Source organism: Phascolarctos cinereus, unplaced genomic scaffold (genome assembly GCF_003287225.1).
Source record: "Phascolarctos cinereus isolate Bilbo 61053 unplaced genomic scaffold, phaCin_HiC Scaffold_726;HRSCAF=1367, whole genome shotgun sequence".
NCBI lineage: Eukaryota > Metazoa > Chordata > Mammalia > Diprotodontia > Phascolarctidae > Phascolarctos > Phascolarctos cinereus.
This window is the reverse complement of record NW_027556098.1, coordinates 241,397,019-241,418,147: the sequence shown is the minus strand read 5'-3', so window position 1 is coordinate 241,418,147 and position 21,129 is coordinate 241,397,019. Positions and strand designations below refer to the sequence as shown.

The 21,129-nt window shown below is 35.3% G+C and overlaps 1 protein-coding gene across 1 annotated transcript in view; it reads left to right on the top strand.

Moving 5' to 3' along the window:
- The window catches only part of RIF1 (replication timing regulatory factor 1), a 60,371-nt gene that overhangs the window by 4,339 nt on the left and 34,903 nt on the right, over positions 1-21,129 (top strand). Inside the window, 12 exon segments of the mRNA XM_020970333.2 lie at positions 1,324-1,420; positions 1,920-2,050; positions 2,141-2,235; positions 5,489-5,678; positions 7,850-7,942; positions 12,405-12,543; positions 13,431-13,582; positions 14,176-14,296; positions 19,166-19,339; positions 19,562-19,672; positions 19,813-19,875; positions 20,140-20,240. Of these exon segments, the coding sequence (XP_020825992.1) occupies positions 1,324-1,420; positions 1,920-2,050; positions 2,141-2,235; positions 5,489-5,678; positions 7,850-7,942; positions 12,405-12,543; positions 13,431-13,582; positions 14,176-14,296; positions 19,166-19,339; positions 19,562-19,672; positions 19,813-19,875; positions 20,140-20,240 (1,467 nt within the window).

The window sequence follows — 21,129 nt, the reverse complement described above, 5'->3', positions numbered from 1 at the left end:
GGTCCATGGCCCCCACTGATGAAGTGGACCTCAGATCTTCCTCGTAATATGAGATGCCCCTTTCCTCCAGAGCCTTAATTTTATATTAACTTGATAACTGGACTATACAGATAAAGCCAACAAAAATACAGAATCTTATTGGTTGATCAAGCCTTGCCCATGGGACTCTAAGAGGGTCTACACAAAAGTACAGAATTCCATTGATTGACAAACAGGCTAGTGAGCAGACCTTAACAGACTTACCTTGAACTTTCAGGAAGTTCTACCAAGCTGATGAGCACATCCCTAGGCTAAGACGGGCTGCAGGCTGGCAACCAGGATCACTTATTGGCTGTGTGCTCATGGTCATCTCCCTGTGTTGGGCAATAGAGGGATGACAAGGGATGGAGGGGCAACAAAATTGACTGGGGTACTTTCCATGTAATTGAGTCACCTCTGTTATTCTGGGCTTTGGTCACCATAACAAAGGAAAACAAGAGTGGAGGTCCTCTAGTTAGCTTCTTATCATTAAGCAAGTGAACGTACAATCTGCAATTCATCGCTCTGAGACCAACTATCAGAACTTACAATCACTACCCACATGGAATCATATCAAACTGATTAATACTGATTAGAATAAAATAATGGTCCAATTAATCATCTGTCATACCCCCCACCTTGGATCCAGAGAAAAACTAGTCTATAGATCACCACAATCTAGGTGCATAAAGGGCAGTCCTTTTTGGGTAACATAAAACCAGTGGTGGGGGAAGGGCAGTTAACAGCCGTTGGGGGCAAGTATGCCTTACATCGGATAATGGCATATTCCCTTTCTCAGTAACCCCTACCCTCCTGTCCATTTAATTATTAGTCCATCATATCTTACAATTCGGATGTCCTGTCATGGAACATCCTGTGATGTAGTTCTTTGGAGAGCTGTCCTCTGAGGTATAATGGGATGGGTGGGTGGGGTTTCAGAGCAGCTTTTAGTGGATTTCTTTCTTCAGTTTAGGTCACTAGCAGAGATCTCCTTTTCTGTTAAAAATTTCTTACAAAATAGATTTTAATACAATATGAGTTTGCAATGGCAATGATAAGGTCAGGTAGTGAGAGCTAGCTCAAATCTCGTAACACTAATATGAACTGCAAATTGGGAACGATGATTGGGAACACTGTAGCAGTGTTATTGTCTCATTGATTTTGATGTATTTTATGAATTGATTTTAATGTCTTAGACAACAGTTTTTGTCTAGTCATAATTTATCTTTTAACAATGCTTTCTTAATTTGTTTCGATTTCAGTATCATAATTTCAAGTTGACATGTTGGTTGTTTCTTTTTTCAGACTCACATTTCTAGTCAAAACTCAGAGTTGAATAGTGCTACTCTACAAGCCATGGGGTTTTGTTTATATAACCCCCAAATTACTTCAGGATTAACAGGTATAAAATTATTTGTGACTGTGAATTTTCAGAATTTCATAAGAGAAAAGTCTTTTTGCCTCTTTGTATTATACTGTGTTGTCTTTGGATCTTTGGTTTTAAGAAGATATAAGTAGTAGTTCTTATTACTACAAACATTTTCTTCCCATGCATGTTACAGCAGGTATCACCTAAGACATACATATTTATATTATGCTTGACCTTTTAACATGCTTTAGAAATTATGAGTTTGCAGTGCCAAAAGTATCTTGAAATTATTACAATTGCACGTTGTAAAACTATCGTTTTAACTGTGAAATCTAAACCTGTCATTGCTGTCATCTGTATGTGTTTGTGTGTATTTAATTGTTTTACTTGGTGTTTATGGAATAGACCTGAAGTAGCATGAAAATCTTTTTTTTTTAGTGTTGATAATAGTATGAATCAAATGAGTTTTATGGTTTTAAAGTATGTTCCATAATCAACAAAACTCAAATTTTAAATGTCTTTTTTTTTCCAGAAAAAGAAATGCAAGAGTTACTTTCACAGTTGACTGATATTGCTACAAAGAGTACAGACAAAAACACACGTACTCGAGCACTTTGGGTAATGTCTAAACAGACATTTCCCAATGAAACTGTTGGCAAAGTGGTAGGTGTAGGGGTTTTTTTGTACCTTTATATACTACTAGCTATGCTTATTGGAATTAGGCTTGATTTTTTCTATATATATCTTTTCTAGGTACCCAGTATAATTACCATGTTAGAAGTAGTATTTAATAAGGTGGATGTGCATTCTATGGTGGTTGATTATGAAGCGCTAAATGTTATCATACGGTATGTATATTTGAATGTCATGCTTATTGAAATAATATTAATACACTTAGGGTGTTTGAAATAGTAGACTATTAACATGCAAGGTATTCCATTGCCTGAGTCTCAGTTATTAGTTGAAATGTGCTCTAGGGTAACATTTCACAAACATTGGACTCTGAGATTTCTTGAATAAAATATAAAATATCATAGCAGTACATAGGAAACCCACTGGTTTGCTTTCTGTCACCTGTACACAGTATGCTTATTCAGTTGGTGGAAAGATCAGCATTAGAAGAGAGTGATCAAAATAATATGGCTAAATACTTGATTTCTTACTGTTGTGTAAGACCTGTTAATATTGATCATCAAACACTTGGAAATAAGTGAATGGTAAAATATAGTCCTGGGATATAGGTAAGGAATTGGTGGCTGCAAGTTGGAGACTGTCTGTACTACATATTATATTCTGTTATCTGCTGTGCAGCTGTCAAGTCTAGGATCCTAGTCAGTCAGTAAGCATTTATTAAGCACTTACTATGTACCAGCATTGTTCTAAGCCCTGATGATTCAAAAAGAAGGCAAAAGCAGTTCCTATCCTCAAGAAGCTCGTAACGTAATGAAAGAACAAGGAAATATCTACAAACAAGCTAGGTATATAGGAAATAATTAACAGAAGGAGGGAACTAGAAATAAGAGGTGTTGAGAAAGGCTTCCTGTAGAAGATGGGATTTTAGTTGGGACTTAAAAATCAGAGAATCCAGTAGGTGGAGGAAGAATTCTCCAGGCATGAAAGACAGCCAGAGGAAATGCCCATAGCCTCGAGATGGGAGTATCTTGATTGTGAAACAACAAGGGTACTAATGTACTAGATCAGAGTATGCTGGAGGTATAAGGTGTAAGAAAACTTGGGGAGGGGGGATGTTAATTTATGAATGGATTTGAGTGCCAGGGAATTTTGTGTTTGAACTTGGAGGTGATTGGGAGCCATTGATATTTATTGAGTAGAGGGGTGACGTGGTTGGACTTACACTTCAGGAAAATCACTTTGGCAACTGAATAAAGGATGGATTGGAGTGGGGAGAGACTTGTGGCAGGCAGACCCATCAGCAGGTTATTGTAATAGTTCAAGTGACAGGTGGTGAGGGCCTGTACCAGGGTGAAGGCAGTATCAGGAGAGAAGGGGACTTTTTGAGAGACATTGCAAAGTTGACAGGCCCTAGCAATAGATTGGATGTGAGGAGTGAGAGATAGTGAGGAGTTGAGAATGACACCTAGGTTTTGAGCCTAGGAGACTTGGGAGGATGGTATTGTCTTCCACAGTAATAGGGACGTCTAGAAGGAAAGAGGGTTTAGAGGGAAAAAATTTCAGTTTTGGACATACTGAATTTAAATTGTCTACAGGACTCCCAGTTTAAGATGACTCAAAGGCAATTTGAGGTGTGAGACAAGAGGTCAGCAGAGAGGTTGGGGAAGGATAGATAGTTTTGAACTGTCATTGTTCGGTTGTTTTCAGTCATGTCTGACTCTTAGTGACCCTTTTTGGGATTTTCTTGGCAGAGATACTGGAGTGGTTTGCCATTTCCTTCTCCAGCTCATTTTACACATGTGGAAACTGAGGCAAACAGGGTTAAGTGATTTGCCCAGGGTCACACAGCTAATAAGTATTTGAACTGAGGAAGATGAGTCTTCCTGACTCCAGGCCCTTCAGTCTATCCACTGCACCACCTGGCTGCCCATCTGTATTGAAATGATCATTAAATTCATGGGAGCTAATGAGATCACTAAGTCCAGTAGAAAAGAGGGAGCGGAGTGCACAAGAGAGAGCCCTGTGGGATACCCATAGTCAATAGGCATGATTCTCCAGGATCCAGCAAAGTAGACTGAGAAAGAGTGATACCTGTAAAATGTTAAATAGGAGAGTGTTGTTTTTAAAATAATACTGGCTTAAAAATACATCTTTTGCTTAAGTTTAAAAGTTGTGAGATTAAGGTACTATGGCATGTTTGCTGACGTTGTTTGGATAATCTCATATAGCTATTCAACTGGGTTGACAGAGTTGTACCAAGTAGATCCCAGAATATTTTTTGTGCATTGTGAGAATGAATTTGCTAATTACCAAGTTTTCTTTGTCCAGGGTTTCTGATTCTCTCAGCTACATAATGTTATCCTTAAAAAATTAAGCAAGACTACCAGATAGATCAGTAACTTTTTTGACTGCCAAATCTTGTAACTTATTTTCTTTCTTCAGTTTCTCTTTGCCTTTCTGTACCTTGTGGGCCACCTCTTCTTTCTATACAGTTGATGGTCCTGTGGTTTCCATGATACTGCTCTCTGCTTTTTCTCTTTCCTTTCTGACTTTTCCTTTCTTAGTCTTCAACTGGATCATCATAAGGTGTCTCTCCTCTTTTCTTTCCCTCTGTTTTTTCCTCTCTTACTCTCTACCTCCCCAATTCCCTCTTCTCATTCATATGATTTCTAAGTGTTTGTATGTATAGATGTGTGTATAAATACACAGAGAAAGATACATTGTCTACAGATAGATCCTAATTGTTCCCTTTCCATCTTAAGTCACAAGGCTAATTTCATTTTCTTGCTCAAAGACCTTAAGTAATTTCTTGTTGCTTTCATATAAAATACAAATTGCTAAGTAGTTTTAAATGCCCATTGATAGCCTTACTTTAACCTGTTTTTCCAGCCTTATTTCACATTAATCTCCTTCACATGTTCTACATTCCAGGCAAACTCCAGTAGCTGTCCTTAACCACTTTTCCAGACTTCCTCTATTCCTGAAATGTATTCATTCCCTCATCATTTCAACCTTGCAAAGCTCAGATCAAATGCTACCTCCTTTTAAAAGTCTTACTGATTCCTGCTTCCACTCCTTAGTTGTTAGTATCGTCTTCCTCCTGAATTTATTATACATTTCTTGTATGTCTGTTGTAGCTTTACTTCATTTAGAATGTAATGACATACTCCTTGACAACAAGAAGGACTTTTTTGTCTTTCATCCTCAGCACCTCACATAGTACCTTGCATAAAGTAGGTACTTAATAAATGTTCAAATGGAGTTGAAATCTGGATGTAGCTTTTGAAGGTTACAGATCTTTGGAAATATAGGCAATTTTAGTCACTGACCTATTATGTAATATTGATATCAGCAAGGTAATTTTATTGAGAAAAATTTATATCAGTTGCAAGTGAGTTATGAGTTCAGAGTTAGATATTTACAATTACACAAACTCTTTTCCTAAACATTTATCTCTATTCTTTTCAGACTAATAGAGCAAGCCCCTATTCAGATGGAAGAAGAAGCAGTGAGGTGGGCAAAGCTGATCATACCTTTAGTGGTGCATTCAGCACAAAAGGTACATTTGCGGGGAGCAACTGCATTAGAGATGGGAATGCCATTGTTGCTCAAGAAACAGCAAGAAGTAGCAGCTGTTACTGAGCAGCTTATGACAACTGTAAGTGATCATTTTAAAATTTTTATTTAATTTTAAAAATAGAATCTATTTTCTTGGGAAATTAAGGACAAAACAAATGATAAGGGTAGAAAATTGTCTTTACCCATTTTATCTTCTAAGTGTGATAATACCCAATATTTAACATAGCCAAATATTAGTGGGCCATATTTAATATTAAAACTGAATAAAGATTTCAAAGTCAGCCTTTCGTCTGTATCATTTGAGATATTGAATTAATAGCTGGTTTTTCCAATTTCACATTGATGTTTTATTGAGTTCCAGATTGTAGCTTGTTTTTCTTTTGCATACTTTTTTGATAGTTTGTTATGCTGAAGTTCATTTTGCGAAATTTCACCCATGGTACTTTGTTTTGTGTCAAATGACGTTTTTCATATTTGTTCTACTGTAACCGTTTTTAAGATGTTTTATAATGGCTTATTCATCCAAGAGCCTTGATTGGAAAGGAGCTTAAAACGTGATTTATTCTAACATGATTATACTAAGGAGTAATAGCTATAATATAGAGCTTTAAGGTTTGCGAAGTATTTTATATATGTTGTGTCATTTTGGTCCACACGACAACTCTGAGAGATGGGTGTTGTTATTATCCCCATTTTACAGATGAGGAAATTAAGGCTGAGAAGGGGTATCTCTGAGCAGGATTTTGATATGAGATCGTCTTACTCCAAGTCCAAAGAGCCTCTTATAAACATATTAGTATATTTGATAGGTTTTGGAATTAGGTTTTTAGGTTAGAATCTATGCCTTTGTGATGTTTACTGTAAGGGGGATATGATACTACACAAAACAACATGAGCTAAGTGTTTTTGAAGTGAAAGACAGTACTTTGTGAAGATTACTTTCCTAGTCTTCTGACTGAATTCAAATTACCTTTCCCGTGTACCATGTTTCCTGTTATCTTAATAAGATAACAATTGGGAACATAAATGGACAGGGGAAAAAAATTCATTACTTAGTGGTTAATCTATGCTCTCCTTGGACTACAAATTCAAGATTTAGTATGTCAAAGCCTTTCTAGTTTTATGTGGAACCTTCCAGAGTATCTCCATTAGAATAACCTTCTAATAACCTAGAGTCACCTCACTATGGTATAGGCTAGTCACATCAAACTCAAATCAAAAAGGAGCCACTAATTAACATTTCTGTGTTATATTTTTATTAATTGTGTTAAACATTTCCCAATTATATTTTAATCTGATTTGGGCCCATAGGAGAGTTATGAGAGCTGCATCAACTTTGATAACCTCTGGTATAGGCAATTAAAGTATTTTCATCTTAATGTTGACTTTTCCGTTAGGGTGAAATGACTACCTCCAAGTTGCATCATCATTACTAATGTCGCTTATTGAGTATACTGGTTATGGGAATGACAGAACATTTAACTTTGGTATTTTGAATTGGTATTTTTTTTTAATATGGAAAATCTTAAGGGTGAAATACCTTTTAGCAAAGCCTGCCCTTGGTAAAGACTTCTTTGAAGGACTTCTCAAGTAAGATTACCTCCTAAGAATTTTATACAGGGATAGTTGGTATGAGTGATATGTATGAGGTAGGCAGGAATTTGAATGCCATGAAGAGAGAGACAAAACTAGGGGCCTTAGTTATCCTCAACTCCTGCAATTCCCATGAAGGAGAATTGCTATATCACCTGTTTTTCAAGCCTGTAGGCTTAATAAGTTTCAGCTAATATTAATGATAACTGTTAAAAGTGATTATTGTAAAGTTGTTAATATTTTAGAAGTTGCTTCAGTTTGCTACACTTGGCCCAGAACTTGTGATATCTTTAAAATAGGGAATGGAGAATATCAAGCCTATTGTGAAATATTGAATAATTTAGTCACTGTATGTTAATATGGTGTAGACTTATGCCAGGATTTGATAACGTAATTTGTTTAGAGAAGTGTCTTCATAACTGAAAGCACATATAATATTTTACAGATTTATTAAACTGAAATTTTCTTAGTGGGGTGTTAGTGATGGATGAATAAGTTGCTTTATTTTCTAAGGTTTAACTATTTAAAAAAAGACTTTTTTAAAAATTATTTTATGAACAAAATTATTGACTGAGAGCTGAGCTTTTAACCATTATTTCTTTATAATCCTTTTCTTCCTTTCACCACCCATTTTTCCCTATAAATTTTTTTTTCCAGAAACTAATTCCAGAACTACAAAAGCTATTCATGAGTAAAAATGAGACATATGTGTTGAAATTGTGGCCTTTGTTTGTTAAACTTCTTGGAAAGGTAAGAGCTACACTTTTCCAGGATAATAAATTCTTAGTATGTTCCAGAATCTTGTGGTCATGATATCTGTTCTTCTTTTATAAAATTTAGTTTTTTAATTCTCAACTTAAAAAACAAGAAAAAATACAAAAAGAATTACAAAGAACATAAAAAGGATTATATACGAAACCCTGAATCTCTATTCCATATACAACTTGATTTTTTAAAGAAGTACATATTAAATGCATTATTTCCAAAGCTGTCCTGCTTGTCTGTACCTTCTCTCAAATTTATGTTCTCTTTGAATTTAAAAAAAAAAAGTTTCAGTGGCCCTCTTTTGCATTGCTGCTGTTCCCCTTTGCTGCCCTCTCCCATTATAAAAGGAGGCAAAATACTTCTAAGAACAGTGAAGCAATGCAGTTCTAGAATGGCCTTGTCCAAAAATGTATTCTTTTTCAGCACCATTGGTTTATCCCTTTGTAAGGAGGGAGGTAACAGGCTTCATTGCTGATTCTCTATAGTTAGGGTTGACCATTTCTATGAAAAGACTTTCAGAGTTGTTTTTCTTTCTAATTCTGTTTCTGTTCTTTTTACTCTACATCATTTCATAAAAGTCTTACCAGTATTCTGTAAACATAGCTTAACATTTTTGGCTCAGGTAATATTCCACAATTTGTTCAGCCATTCCTCAATTGATGGGCAAACCCTCAAGTTTTTAGTTTTTAGTTTTACTTTTTCTAATTTCTCCTTCAGAATCTACCTTCGAAAGTTGGTTTGTTTTGCTTGTTTTATTATTCCTTCCCCTGTATTATCTTCCTTAACCTCCCCTCTTCCTATCTCTGATCTTTTCCTGTTCAGTTTAATGTACTTCTATATCACTGTGTGTGCTTGTATTCACCTGTCCTTTGCCCACTTTAGTAAAGAGTGGGTTTTATCTGATCCCTTCGTTCTCCGTCCCTTACTGTTATGTTTCTATACTTTCCTCACACATCTCATTTATGAGAAATAAAAAACTACACTCCCTTTCTATTTCTTTTCCTTATTTTAATACTTGTGTTTTCCTTTGATTCTCCCTTTTGTTTACCCTCTTCAGACCTCAGAATAGAACCAATCCAATGCCAGATCCTCTGTCTTACTTTACTCTCTCAATGGAAGACCTTTACCTTAGGGACACTTGTTCCTTCTGTCACTTAGCACAGTGCCTAATAAATCGTAGGCACTTAAATGCTTCTTGACCTCTCCTATTAGAGTGTTGTTAGTTCTCCATTATCAAATAGTGTTCTTTGTTTAGTCTAGTAAATTTACCATCTAGTTTTCTCTTGATTCTTGTGTATGTGTTTTAAAATCTGAGCTCTGCTATTTTCACCAGAAATGTTTGAAAGTACTGTATTCCATATTTCCTCAATAAGATTATCCTCATTTTTGCTGGTTAAGTTACCTGGTCTGTATCTTTTGCCTTTTGGAACATTCTACATAAAGATCAATTCTTATGGTAGAACCTGCCAGGTCTTATGTCATCCTGACTCTGGTTTCTTGGTACTTAAAATTTCTCTTCTTGTTTATAGGATTTTATCTTTGACTTACAAGCTCTGGATTTAGGCTTTATTCTTCCTGACACTTTTTATAGATTCTGTCATTGCCTTCCAATTTTTAATAAATCTGAGAAGTTTTCATTTATGATTTTTGAAATCCCAAGTCTAAGTTTTTTTATTATGGTTTTCAGGGGATCTTATTCTTAAATTGTTTCCCTTTGATCTGTTTCTTAGGTAGCTGATAGTTATACATTTTTTCTTCTCTTTTTTCAGTCTTATGATTTTGCTTAGTATTTTTTATTTTTCATGGAATTATTCTGGTTTGGGTTAAGTTATCACTTTCTATTCTGTTTTTCTTCTGTTTTTTTCTTTCAGAGCTTTTGTTTAATTTTTTATCATTTACTTTTTATTAGTTTTATCAGTTTCTTCCATGAATTCGTGTAGTTCCTTGTTGAATGAGTATTTTCTTGAATATGTTGTGGGGTTACTGTCTTCTGGTTTGGATTTTGGATTGTCAGTGGTTCTATAATTCTTTAGAGTAGTTAGTGTCTTCTGTTTACTCATTTCTAGTTATAATTCCTGAATTGGAGCAGCTTTGTGCCAGGGTCAGGAATACCTCTTGCTGTAATTTTGCATAGGTGGAAGACCTTACTTGTTATCTATCTAGATTGCTTTATTGAGGGGCAGCTAAGTGGCACAGTAGATAGAGCACTGGTCCTCAAGTCAGGAGGACCTGAATTCAAATCCGGCCTCAGACCAAGCACTTGACACTTACTAGCTATGTGACCTTGGGCAAGTCACTTAACCCCAATTGCCTAAAAATAAAAAATAGATAGATAGATAGATAGATAAATAAAGGTAAATAAATAGATTGCTTTATTGACCTCTGTCTCTTAGGTTGTGTCTTTGTGCTTGTAGGTTTTGCTGTATCTTCAGGGTCCTCTGGCATCTCGGGTTATTGCATCTCAGGACAGAGTTTTCCTGATCTAAGGACTGCTGGGGGGAAAGGAGGGAAGGAGAAGGGAAGGGAGGATGAACTGTATGAATTGGAAATGGTGACTACCACTTCCCTGTCCTTTCTAAGGTCACAACGATGGGTTTCCAACCTCCCTAGGGGCTTTTGTAGGGGAGACCTCAGCTCCTTCTTAGACTAAAGTAGCAGAATATGTTATCTCTTAGAGGTCACAACAAAGGCCATTTATGTGTGCCATTGTTGGCTCTGGTTTTCTGGCAGCCCCTTTTCCTGTTTTCCATGGATATCTGGGCCACTCTTTATGCTGTTATGGGATAGATGAGGTTACTTAACTAGTTTCTCATCAGATTTCTTATTCATTATTCAAACAGGTGCCCCTGGACCCAGGGTCTTACAGTCTGATCACTAGTACATCTGGACTGATATTGCTGTTCCATGTTGCTAATGTGGTCCAGTCCACAGTATGGGTTTCCAACAACCATTGAATTTCTTATGGGAGGCTTTTATTCTTGCTGACCCTGCACATACAAATCTGGCAGACTAGAACACTTCTGGCCTATCTCTGTTTTGTTTGGAGGCTTCTGTATTTTTTGCTTTGACTGACTCTCTTAGTGGTTCCCCCTTTTCTATTGCCTATGGACTTCTGGCTGATTTTATTCAGTTCTAGGGTAGATAAAGATAAAGTCATTTGCTTGATCTGTCTGTTGGAATTTCAAAAGTAGATTTTTATTGATACCTTTTATTTTCAAATCTCTTATATTCTTTCTCTTCTTCCCCTTTCCAGAAAACTATTATTTATATCAAAGACTTTTTAAAGAAGTGAAATGAAAGAGAAATTCCCCAAAATCAATCTACCAAAAAAAAGTCACATTCTTTATGTTTTTGTGTTGTAGTTGTGTATATTGTTTCTTGACTGCTTATTTTATGTACTTACTGGTATTTATTATTATTTTTTAACAGCACGGTAATCTTTTATTGTTTTGGGACAGCTAGGTGGCACAGTAGATAGAGTATTGGGCTAAAATTAGGAAGATTCATCTTCCTGAGTCAAATCTGGCCTCAGACACTTACTAGCTTTGGAACCATTGGCAAGTCACTTTATCCTGTTTGCCTCGGTTTCTCATCTGTAAAGTGAGTTGGAGAAGGAAATGATAAACCATTCCATTATCTGTGCCAAGCAGACCCCAAATGGAGGTCATGAAGAGTCAAACATGACTATAACAATTAAACAACTACAACATTTAATCATTTACATACCACAATTTGTTGTAGAATTAGTATGTGGGAGTTGGGCTACCAGTTTAAGCAGTCGTGTTGTTTGTCTTTTGTCTTAACATTTACTAAAGTTCCCTTAGTACCCCACCCCCACTAGTCCTCTGCTATCCCTAAGAACAAATGATTTTAAGAAGAAAGGAAAAGTGGCGGAAGGGGGTCAGCAAAACATAGCAGTACATCAAAACGGTGACTATAAGCATAGTTCTACATCAAAGTATACATATCACCTTACAAAGGAGTGGGGGGACCTCTTTGAGGTCAAGCTTGTTTGTAATTTTGCAACGTTTCTTACCAATTGTTTACTTACATTGTTATAGTCACTATGTATGTTGTTTTCTTGGTTTAGTATACTTTGTAAGGCTTTTTACGGTTGTCTCTATTATCATTTTATCATGTTTGTCATTTTATAGTAGAGTAATATTCTGTTATTTACAATCATGTATCAGTTTATTTTGACACTTCTCAGTTCCTGGTCACCAACTTTGTTTCCAATTCTTTGCAACTACGAAAAGTACTACTTAAAGATTTTGATGTATGTGGGGCATTTCTTCTTATCAGTGACTTCCTTAGAGTGTCTCATGTTATATAGTCATTGATTTTTGCACATTTAAAGTCTTTCCATGTTAGGCATTCTTCATGTGCTCTTTGCAAATAAATATAAATACTTGAAAAATTTTTACTTTTGATATTTTGTTACCTCTAGACTCTTCATCGAAGTGGGAGTTTTATCAACTCATTGTTACAGCTAGAAGAACTTGGATTTCGTAGTGGAGCACCTGTGATAAAGAAGATTGCCTTTATTGCTTGGAAAAGTTTGATAGATAATTTTGCATTAAATCCAGGTAAGTTAAAAAGTTTTAAACATTTCATTTTTTTATTATTTACTGCCAACTAAAGAAGAAGAAGAAATTAAATTGTATCTTCTTGTCTCAGTTCTTTTTAATTTAGGATTTTTAAATGTTGATGTGTCTATTTTACCCTTAAATCCTTATATAAAACTTGGTTGTGGCCCGTAATCAGTAGTAGCAGGCAACAGAATGATTCCTGGATAGAGAATCAGGAAGACCACAGTTCCATTCTGATCCTACATGTGTCATCATGGTCAAATCACTTATCCTCTGAACCTGAGTTTCTTTATCTTTAAAATGGACATAATACCTGTAGTACCTTTTTAATAGGGAATTATGAAGCTCAAATTTGTATGTTAAAGTACTTTGCAAATGTAATAAGAGCTAAGTCTCTATGCGGTTTCATTTTAGTGGTGTAACATTATTTTGGGTGGCTCACATGCCATCCATTAGTGTCATTAAAATGCTTTGGTAGTGATTTAACATAAGAATAGTTTAAAGAAAGGAATCAGTGAAGCAGTACTGCAGCACCTTTGCCCTTAAAGACCTTTAAGTGGAAATACATACAGGTTAACCTATCAAACACTGAATGGAGGAAGTCACGCTTAAAAATCAGAAATGGTTAGCCAAAGCTAGTCTTGAGACGTGAATAATTGTAGTCCATCAGAAAATTAATTCCCTGAATAATTGAATTGACTGCGATAAGAATGATCAAGGAGTTTTTTCTCTGTATAGGTTAATCTCTTATGGATAATTATTGATTAGGTGTATGCCTTTATTTTAAATTTTGTTTACTAAAAATGCTATTTTAAACAGAAATTAATGCGTGATTGTTTCTCATATTAACTGTATATTTTTAATCTATTCTTAAAAATCTAAAGATATACTGTGCAGCACAAAGCGACTCAAATTGCTAATGCAGCCTTTGAGCTCTATCCATGTGAGAACAGAAGCTCTAGCACTGACAAAACTGGAAGTCTGGTGGTATCTACTAATGAGGCTTGGACCTCATCTTCCTACAAATTTTGAACAGGTAACAAAACATAGAGTATGAACCATTGTATTTTAACTCCTCTATGCATTCTTGTCAGCAAAAATTTTTAAATAAGTTGTGTTGCATTTTCTGCTGTATAAGTAGTGCCTGATTTAACCATTAGGAATTATGAGATAAGGTTATGCCAGTTAGAGGAAATTGTGTTCTTTACAAACAGAACACCTTGGACAGACAATAAACTAAACCTAGAATTGTGACTTTTTCATTGATGAAGATGTTGTTGAATGCTGAGTTTCATGGCTTTTGGCATGAAATGAATGAAAATTGAAAAATTCTTAATTGAGTATTTTTAATTTGATAAGTTTTATTGTAGATGAGTCAGAGTTATCCATGGATTCTTGGAGAGAGTAGTCTTTTCCCAACTTGAATGTGTTTTATCCTTATATTCTATCCTTCTTTGCTTTACCTCATTGTATTTGATGTTTGGCTGAAGGAACTTAGTAAGCCCTAGACAGTTAGTGGTATGTATTTCTGTGGATTGGAGCATGGAACCATTGGACTCTGAGCATGCCCAAATAGGATTACATCATTGAATGTGTAAATATACATTGTTTCCTTTTTATTCTCCATAGGTTTGTGTACCATTGATTCAAAGCACAATAAGCACAGACTGCCATACTGTGTCCCAAGGAACTCCATCCCGTGGAGCAGCTAATGCAGGCTTAAACCCTGTTACTTCTAACCAGAAAGCAGGTACAGGATAGACTTTGATTTAAAACTATAAGCTGATTATGAAAAGAATAGAAAATACCCATTTAAATCTCTTACTTCAAACGCCGGCATTTATTCATTTTGGTTGGTCTTATTTATTAAAGCTTTTTTCCTAATCACAAATACTGCTGTTTGAAGAATTCTGCTTTTGTAACTTGATCATTTGGAGCTGATTGTACTGGGTTTTATGATGATGTATAGATAGATTTATTTTAATATTGATCAGTAATATGTATTTGCCATTTGAGATGAACAGCTTATACAGAATCCTAGAAAAGTTAATATATGAATGTAGGAACAGACTCATTATAAATAGTTAACTGTCAGCAGTTATTAATGCAGTAGAAACTTGTTCTTGTAATTGTTTTTTGACAGCAGTTACCTTTAGGCACAAAGGAATATATGAATAAAAGCACTTAAAATGGACATTACTATCTATAATAGAACAGAAAAGACTTTCAGAACTACCCTGCTTCTCTGTGCCTCTTTCTGGCCTTCCTACCATTCTCTTCTGCGTTAAAAAAAAAAAAGATGACCCCTTTTCAGTTACTTTATTAGACTCAAAAATACCATTTTGATTTATAAATAGCTCTTATTAAATGTTTATTGATTTTTGTTTGTTTTTACACTCCCTTCATTTCTGACCGTCTCCCTCTCCTCTACCAGTGAGCCATCCTTTGGACAGAATAACAATAAGAAAGAGAAGTGGGGGAAGGAAATAGTTCAAGACGTATTACCACATCAACTGAATAGGAAAGTATGTTCAGTATTGCACACCCGTTAGCCCCCATGTCTTCAATAAAGAAAGGGAACTGCATTTTCTCATCTTCTTGAAGATTAGGTTCAACATTAGCCTTCAGTATTAAAACCATGCTGTGTTATGCATTATTAATACAGTAAAATACTATTTGTAACTTAACAATTGGAAACTAATATTCCTAGTATTCTTCTTATATAAAGTTAACAAGTGCTAACCAGAATCAGTACCAAACCAAACAACCACCAAAGATTACAAGATTTTGGATATGAAATTTTTGTTGCTATAAGGGTGAAAAATGATTACACTTGCATATTTAGAAGATTAGTCACTGTCCTAGTGTTGGAGGGCAAATCATTTACTCATTGAAAAGTTTACTTTTTATAAATTTTTGTATGTAATTTTATTTTTCCTGCAATCTTCAAACTAGATCTTTGAAGTTGTAGAAATTAGAATTGGGTTTTATTTACTTTAAATGATCTTTTCACTGTCTCATGGGTCCTGTTTGATATTGATAGAAGAAACTACTTCAGTTTCATCTTTCAGAAGCATTTCTTGTTTCATTAAGAAGGTTTAGTTTCTGAATATGGGTTTCTGTGATATGGAGACAGGCACTGTGTGTGTGTGTGTGTGTGTGTGTGTGTGTGTGTGTGTGTGTATGAGAATATTTGTGCCTGCTCTGCTTAAAGATTTTTGATCAGAGAGTACATTGGAAAGATGGTGATGACTTTGTTATAGAGATGGGAGCCATGAAGGACATAGAGACCAGTTAGGAGATCACTACTTTAGTCTTGAATTAGGGTGATGAGCATTGTGAAGGTGAGTGAATTGGAAGGAATCAGTGTAAGAGGTATTGTGGAGGTAGCTGGTAGTCAAGAAATGTGGCAGATGAGGTCAAGAGAAGAATCAGATGAACCCAAGTGACTAGAAAGGCAATAGGGAAAGGAATAGAGGAAATGGGACAGATATAGAAAGAAGGTAATGAGTTCAAAAGTGAACTTCAAAGAGAAATTGTAGGAGACTGAGCTTTAGGGTATACCTACACTTAAGGTAAGAATTATAAACTAGTGAAAGGTGCTGAGGGGTGGTCAGACATGTTGAATTGGAAAGTATCTACCAGTGAGAGTGATCAAGTGTTAAGTGTTACGGAAAGGTTAAAGAGGAAGAGAACTAAGAGAGGACATTGGATTTAGCAGTTAAGGGATTGTCTTGGAGAGGTACCAGCTTCAGTAAAGTCAAAAACCTAATTGCAGTGTATGAATGCGAATGTAAAAGATGTATAGAATTGACTTTTTGCAGTCTAGCAGCCAAGGGCAGAGGAGACAAAGGATTGATGTTTGAGATTGTAGAATGGTGAAGGGGAATATTTTTGATTAATGAAACCTAAGAATGATTGTGGTCATTGGAAAAGAAGACAGTAGATAAGGGGTCTAGTGGGAGGGAAATGATCAATGGAACAAACTTCTACAGGAAAACAGTGATGTTCAGTGGCAACTAGAAAAATGAACTTTGGTAAAGGGTGGAGAGCCACTTTATTCTATTTGAATAGAGCAGAGGTCGATGATGTGGGGACAGGTTTTTAGGTGTGGAGCTGAGCAAGGAGTTCGTTTGACTATGACCGGTCCCTATTCTGTATTAACTCACATATATAAAGCCATCTTTACAGATAAAGAAACAAATAAGTGACTTTAAGTCACAGCAATAAGTGATGGAGCTAGAGGCAGCTAGGTGGTGCAGTGAATAGAGCACCCAGTGCTGAAGTCAGGAGGACCTCAGTTCAAATCCAGCCTCAGATCAAACACCTGACACTAGCTGTGTGACCTTAGGCAAGTCACTTAACCTCAGTTGCCTTAAAAAAAAAAGTTATGGAGCTAAGAATTAAATCCAGGTCTTCAGATTCTACATTTAATGCTTTTAGCTATGCCATGGTACCTGTTTTTTGTTTTGTTTTTTAACAATAAATCAAAAATAAACATGTCTCAGATGTATATACATGTACCAAAAAAAGCAGTATATTTTATTTGAATGTGAAGTTTGGAGGAGAGGTATATTGATAATTGGAGCAGTTAAGTTTCTGCATGAATATTAACTCTTTGGGTTAGATTAGTATTAATATTAGTCTTTCAGATTTTTTTTTTGTTTATATACTAGTTAATTTCCCTCTCTTTAAGAGTCATGGACTAGAAGAAACAAAAATGGGGGGAGTGGGGAGGGGGAAGGGAAGGCACAGTAGATAGCTCCGGCTCTGAAATCAAGAGGACCTGAATTCAAATCCAGCCTCAGATACTTACTAGCTGTGTGACCCTGGATAAGTCACTTAAACCCAATTGCCTTGTGTGCTGCCCTGCCCCCCCAAAAAAAAATAAAGTCGTAGACTATCTGTATTATTTCAGTCCTAAATAGCTTCTCAGAAATCATGTTAGTATCAGAGCAATTGAAATCCGTCAAGGTAAGGAACCAACCTACTATAACAAAATGGTTTTGTTTTGTTTTGCTTTTTGCTTTTTTTGGTGAGTCAGTTGGGGTTAAGTAACTTGGCCAGGGTCTCACAGCTAGTAAATGTCAAGTATCTGAGGTCAGATTTGAACTTAGGTTCTCCTGACTCCAAGGCCAGAGCTCTATCCACTGTGCCAACTAGCTGCCCCAAAATGATTTTTCTTCAAGTCTTTAGCTTGTATAAAGGATAAAGGAAAGCATTTTTTTTTTTGGGCACGGTTTTTCTCTTTTTTGGGCGAGGCAGTGGAGTTAAGCGACTTGCCCAGGGTCACACAGCTAGTAAGTGTTATGTATCTGAGGCTGGATTTGAACTCAGATACTCCTGACTCTAGGGCTGGTGCTCTATCTACTGTGCCACCTAGCTGCCCCCAGGACAGCATGTTCGTAAGAGTAATAATGTGAGCTCATATTAATATGGCCAGATGGATAAACAAACATTTATGTTGAAAAACCAAGTTATTTTTTCATCGATTTTTTTTCCCAACAACCCATGTGATCAGATATCACAAATGAGGATCAGAAAAATAACTTGGTCGCAGATGTATGTAATTGGTATACCTTAGAATCAAAGTTTGGTTTTCTGATTCCAAATCCATAACTCCAGGTGCTTTCCACTAGACAAAACCTTTTTCATGTCATGGACCCCGTTTGACAGCCTCATGAAGACTGGACCCCTTAACATAATATTTTAAAATGCATAACATGTATATAATGACAAATGTATAACATGAATTAATTATTGAAATGGTTATCAAAATATTTAAAATAAAATCCAATTTTACATGTTCTAGGTTAAGAACCCCATATGAAAATTTGTGACAGTTGTAGGCATTATGAAAGCTCTTCCCTGTCCTTCCTCTTCTCCAATCTTCCATTTAGTGTAAAATAAATTTGGATTTTTTTTTTATTGTGACTTAAGCACCAAATAAAATTTGACATTTTCACACATATAGAACAGAAAAAGATGGTTGTACATAAAATTTCTAACATCTTATGTACTGATTTTTTAAAAATTATGTAATAAATTCAGCTTGTAGGTTTTAAAGCTGTGCTGCTCATCTGATTTTTTTTCTGCTTTTACTTTCAGCAATTTATGAAAAGGTGCCTTATTGACCTACTTTTTCTCTCCTACCCCATTGAATTTAAAAAGAAAAAAAACAAGGCCTCCTGGCAAATGCATAATCAAGCAAAACAAATTGTTTGAAAAGCTCTCTCATTTTGAATCCTGAGTACATCACTTCTTTGTCCTAATGTGGAGAGCTTGCTTCATTATTCATTTGAAACCGGTACCCCCAAAGAGATCAAAGAAAGAGGAAAAAGTACAGTGTGTACAAAAATAAGTGGCAGTTTATTTTTTTTTAATAGCAAAGAACTGGAAAATAAAGGTATGACCATCAATTGGAATGGCTAAACAGTTGGGTTTTATGAACGGAATGGAATATCATTGTGCCATTAAGAATGACAAAAGATAAAGGCCTGGGAAGGCTTGAATGAATTGACTGAGACTAAAGTAAACAGAACCAGAAGAACAATTATATATTTTCTACTTTTTTATTTTAATGTAAACTACTTAAAGGAATTTTCTGATTTTTCTCAAGGATCGTTCCCATTTGGAACTCCTGTTACACCCAGGATGAATTTGTCTCTTAATACCAGTGGAATGGCAGCCATCCCATCTATTCAACTCTTGGGAATTGAAATGTTACTTCACTTCTTGCTGGGTCCAGATGTTTTGGAATTTGCTAAGAAAAACAAACTTGTGCTGAGTTTAGGTATTTTTTTTTTCATAAAATATTTTTGGGACTTACACAAATCTCTCAGTGTACTTTCCAGTACTTTTTATGTATTGCCAAATGTGCAAAACTAATGTAGTCAAAAACATGGATTAATGGTATAGTTTTGCTTTTTATTTATTTAAAAGAATCAATTTGTTACTGAAGAATATTACAGAAAGATTCCAGTTTGACATTTTCGTTATCTTTCCCCTTTTTTAGAGCCTCTTCAGCATCCTTTGATCAATAGCCCTTCGTTCTTTTGCAAACATGCAAATATTCTCATAGCTGCAGTTCAAGACAGCTTTGTTGCTGTTGGAAAAGATGCTTCAGGTAAGCATTTCATTAGAAATTCTAGATCATTAAGTCTTCATTTTAGAAACTGTTATTTGGGGACTTAAGAAAAGCACTGTGTTGTATTCAGAATGACTTCCCTTTTTTAAAAACAAAAACAAATTATTCTTGTTTTGTAGATGCTGTGATTTATGCCATATGGAAAGATATCATTTGCTTTGTGAAATCAGTTATTGAATCAGGTAGTGTAATTATAAAGCTAACAGGCATGGCTAAACTGATATTTTCTATCACTTTCTGCTTGCAGTGAAAAGTCAAAACCTTAAAGGCTCATCTATGTTTTAAATGTGTCTCTTTCAACATGTTAAGTTTTATTTTTAATGTTGAAATTATTCCCTTATTAAACTCATACAGTAAAGAGATTTTTAAGTTCTGAATAGCTACCTGAAAACTGTTACTTGTTCTTAAATGAATTTTCAACATACTTGTGATTTCTGAACTATTAGGTAACAAAAAAGAAAGACAGGGCTCAGAAGTATTGACCCTTTTGCTACAGTCTTTGAAAAGCATAGTGACAGCTGATGCATTTCCTGTATCAAAAACATTGGTAAGTGTTTTATTAACAGTTTTTTTGAAGCAAAAAAATTTTTTTACCTTTTTTTGCCACATTGCTTGTCTTATAAGCTCATAGTTTTATGCAAATTTCTTATTATATGATTGAACAAATGAATCAGTCACTTACTGGAAAATAAATCCTGAAGAAATACTATTATATAGTTGTAAAAAATCCAGCTTGGTTATTGTAATCTTGCCACTGTAATTAATTTGCAGTTATAGTGGAAATCTTTCATTCCATACTAACCTGTCTTATCAAGTAACTTCCCTACTTTAATAACAGGAACAGGGCCATCCAATGCCTTATTTTGTTTTTCCTTTTACCTTCTCTGTGTTTTACCTGTCTCTCCCCACCCCCTTCTCACTTTCTCTCTCTCTCCCTCTCCCCCCTCTCTTCCTCCTCCCTCCTCCCTCCCCCCTCCATACTTTTGCTTCTCCTGTACACCTACAAATTTGTCATTTTTATGGTTACCTGTTTATTCATGTCATCTTTCTCAACTAGATTATAAATTTTCTGAACTGTTGTTTTTTTCATATTTGTATACTTAGCCCTTTGTGCTTCACAAAATAGGTACTTAGGGAACATTTTTTTTAATAGAATAGTAAGGGTTACATGGAAAATGGAAATTTGTTGAGAGTAGATTAGATTTTAAATAAGTCCACCTGGCAGATCAAGAGGTATTTAAAAGTTACATTGCAGGTGAATTCTTTACAATCATATGGGAAAGTGGTGCTGGAAATAAATGAACTGTTGAAGTGCCCTCCATAACTTGTGTGTCATCATATGATTTCAGCTTGAACTCATACTGAATCTGCTGATTTATTTAGTGTTTTGGAATACTAGTATACTATGCTATATAAAGAGCATTGAACTACATACA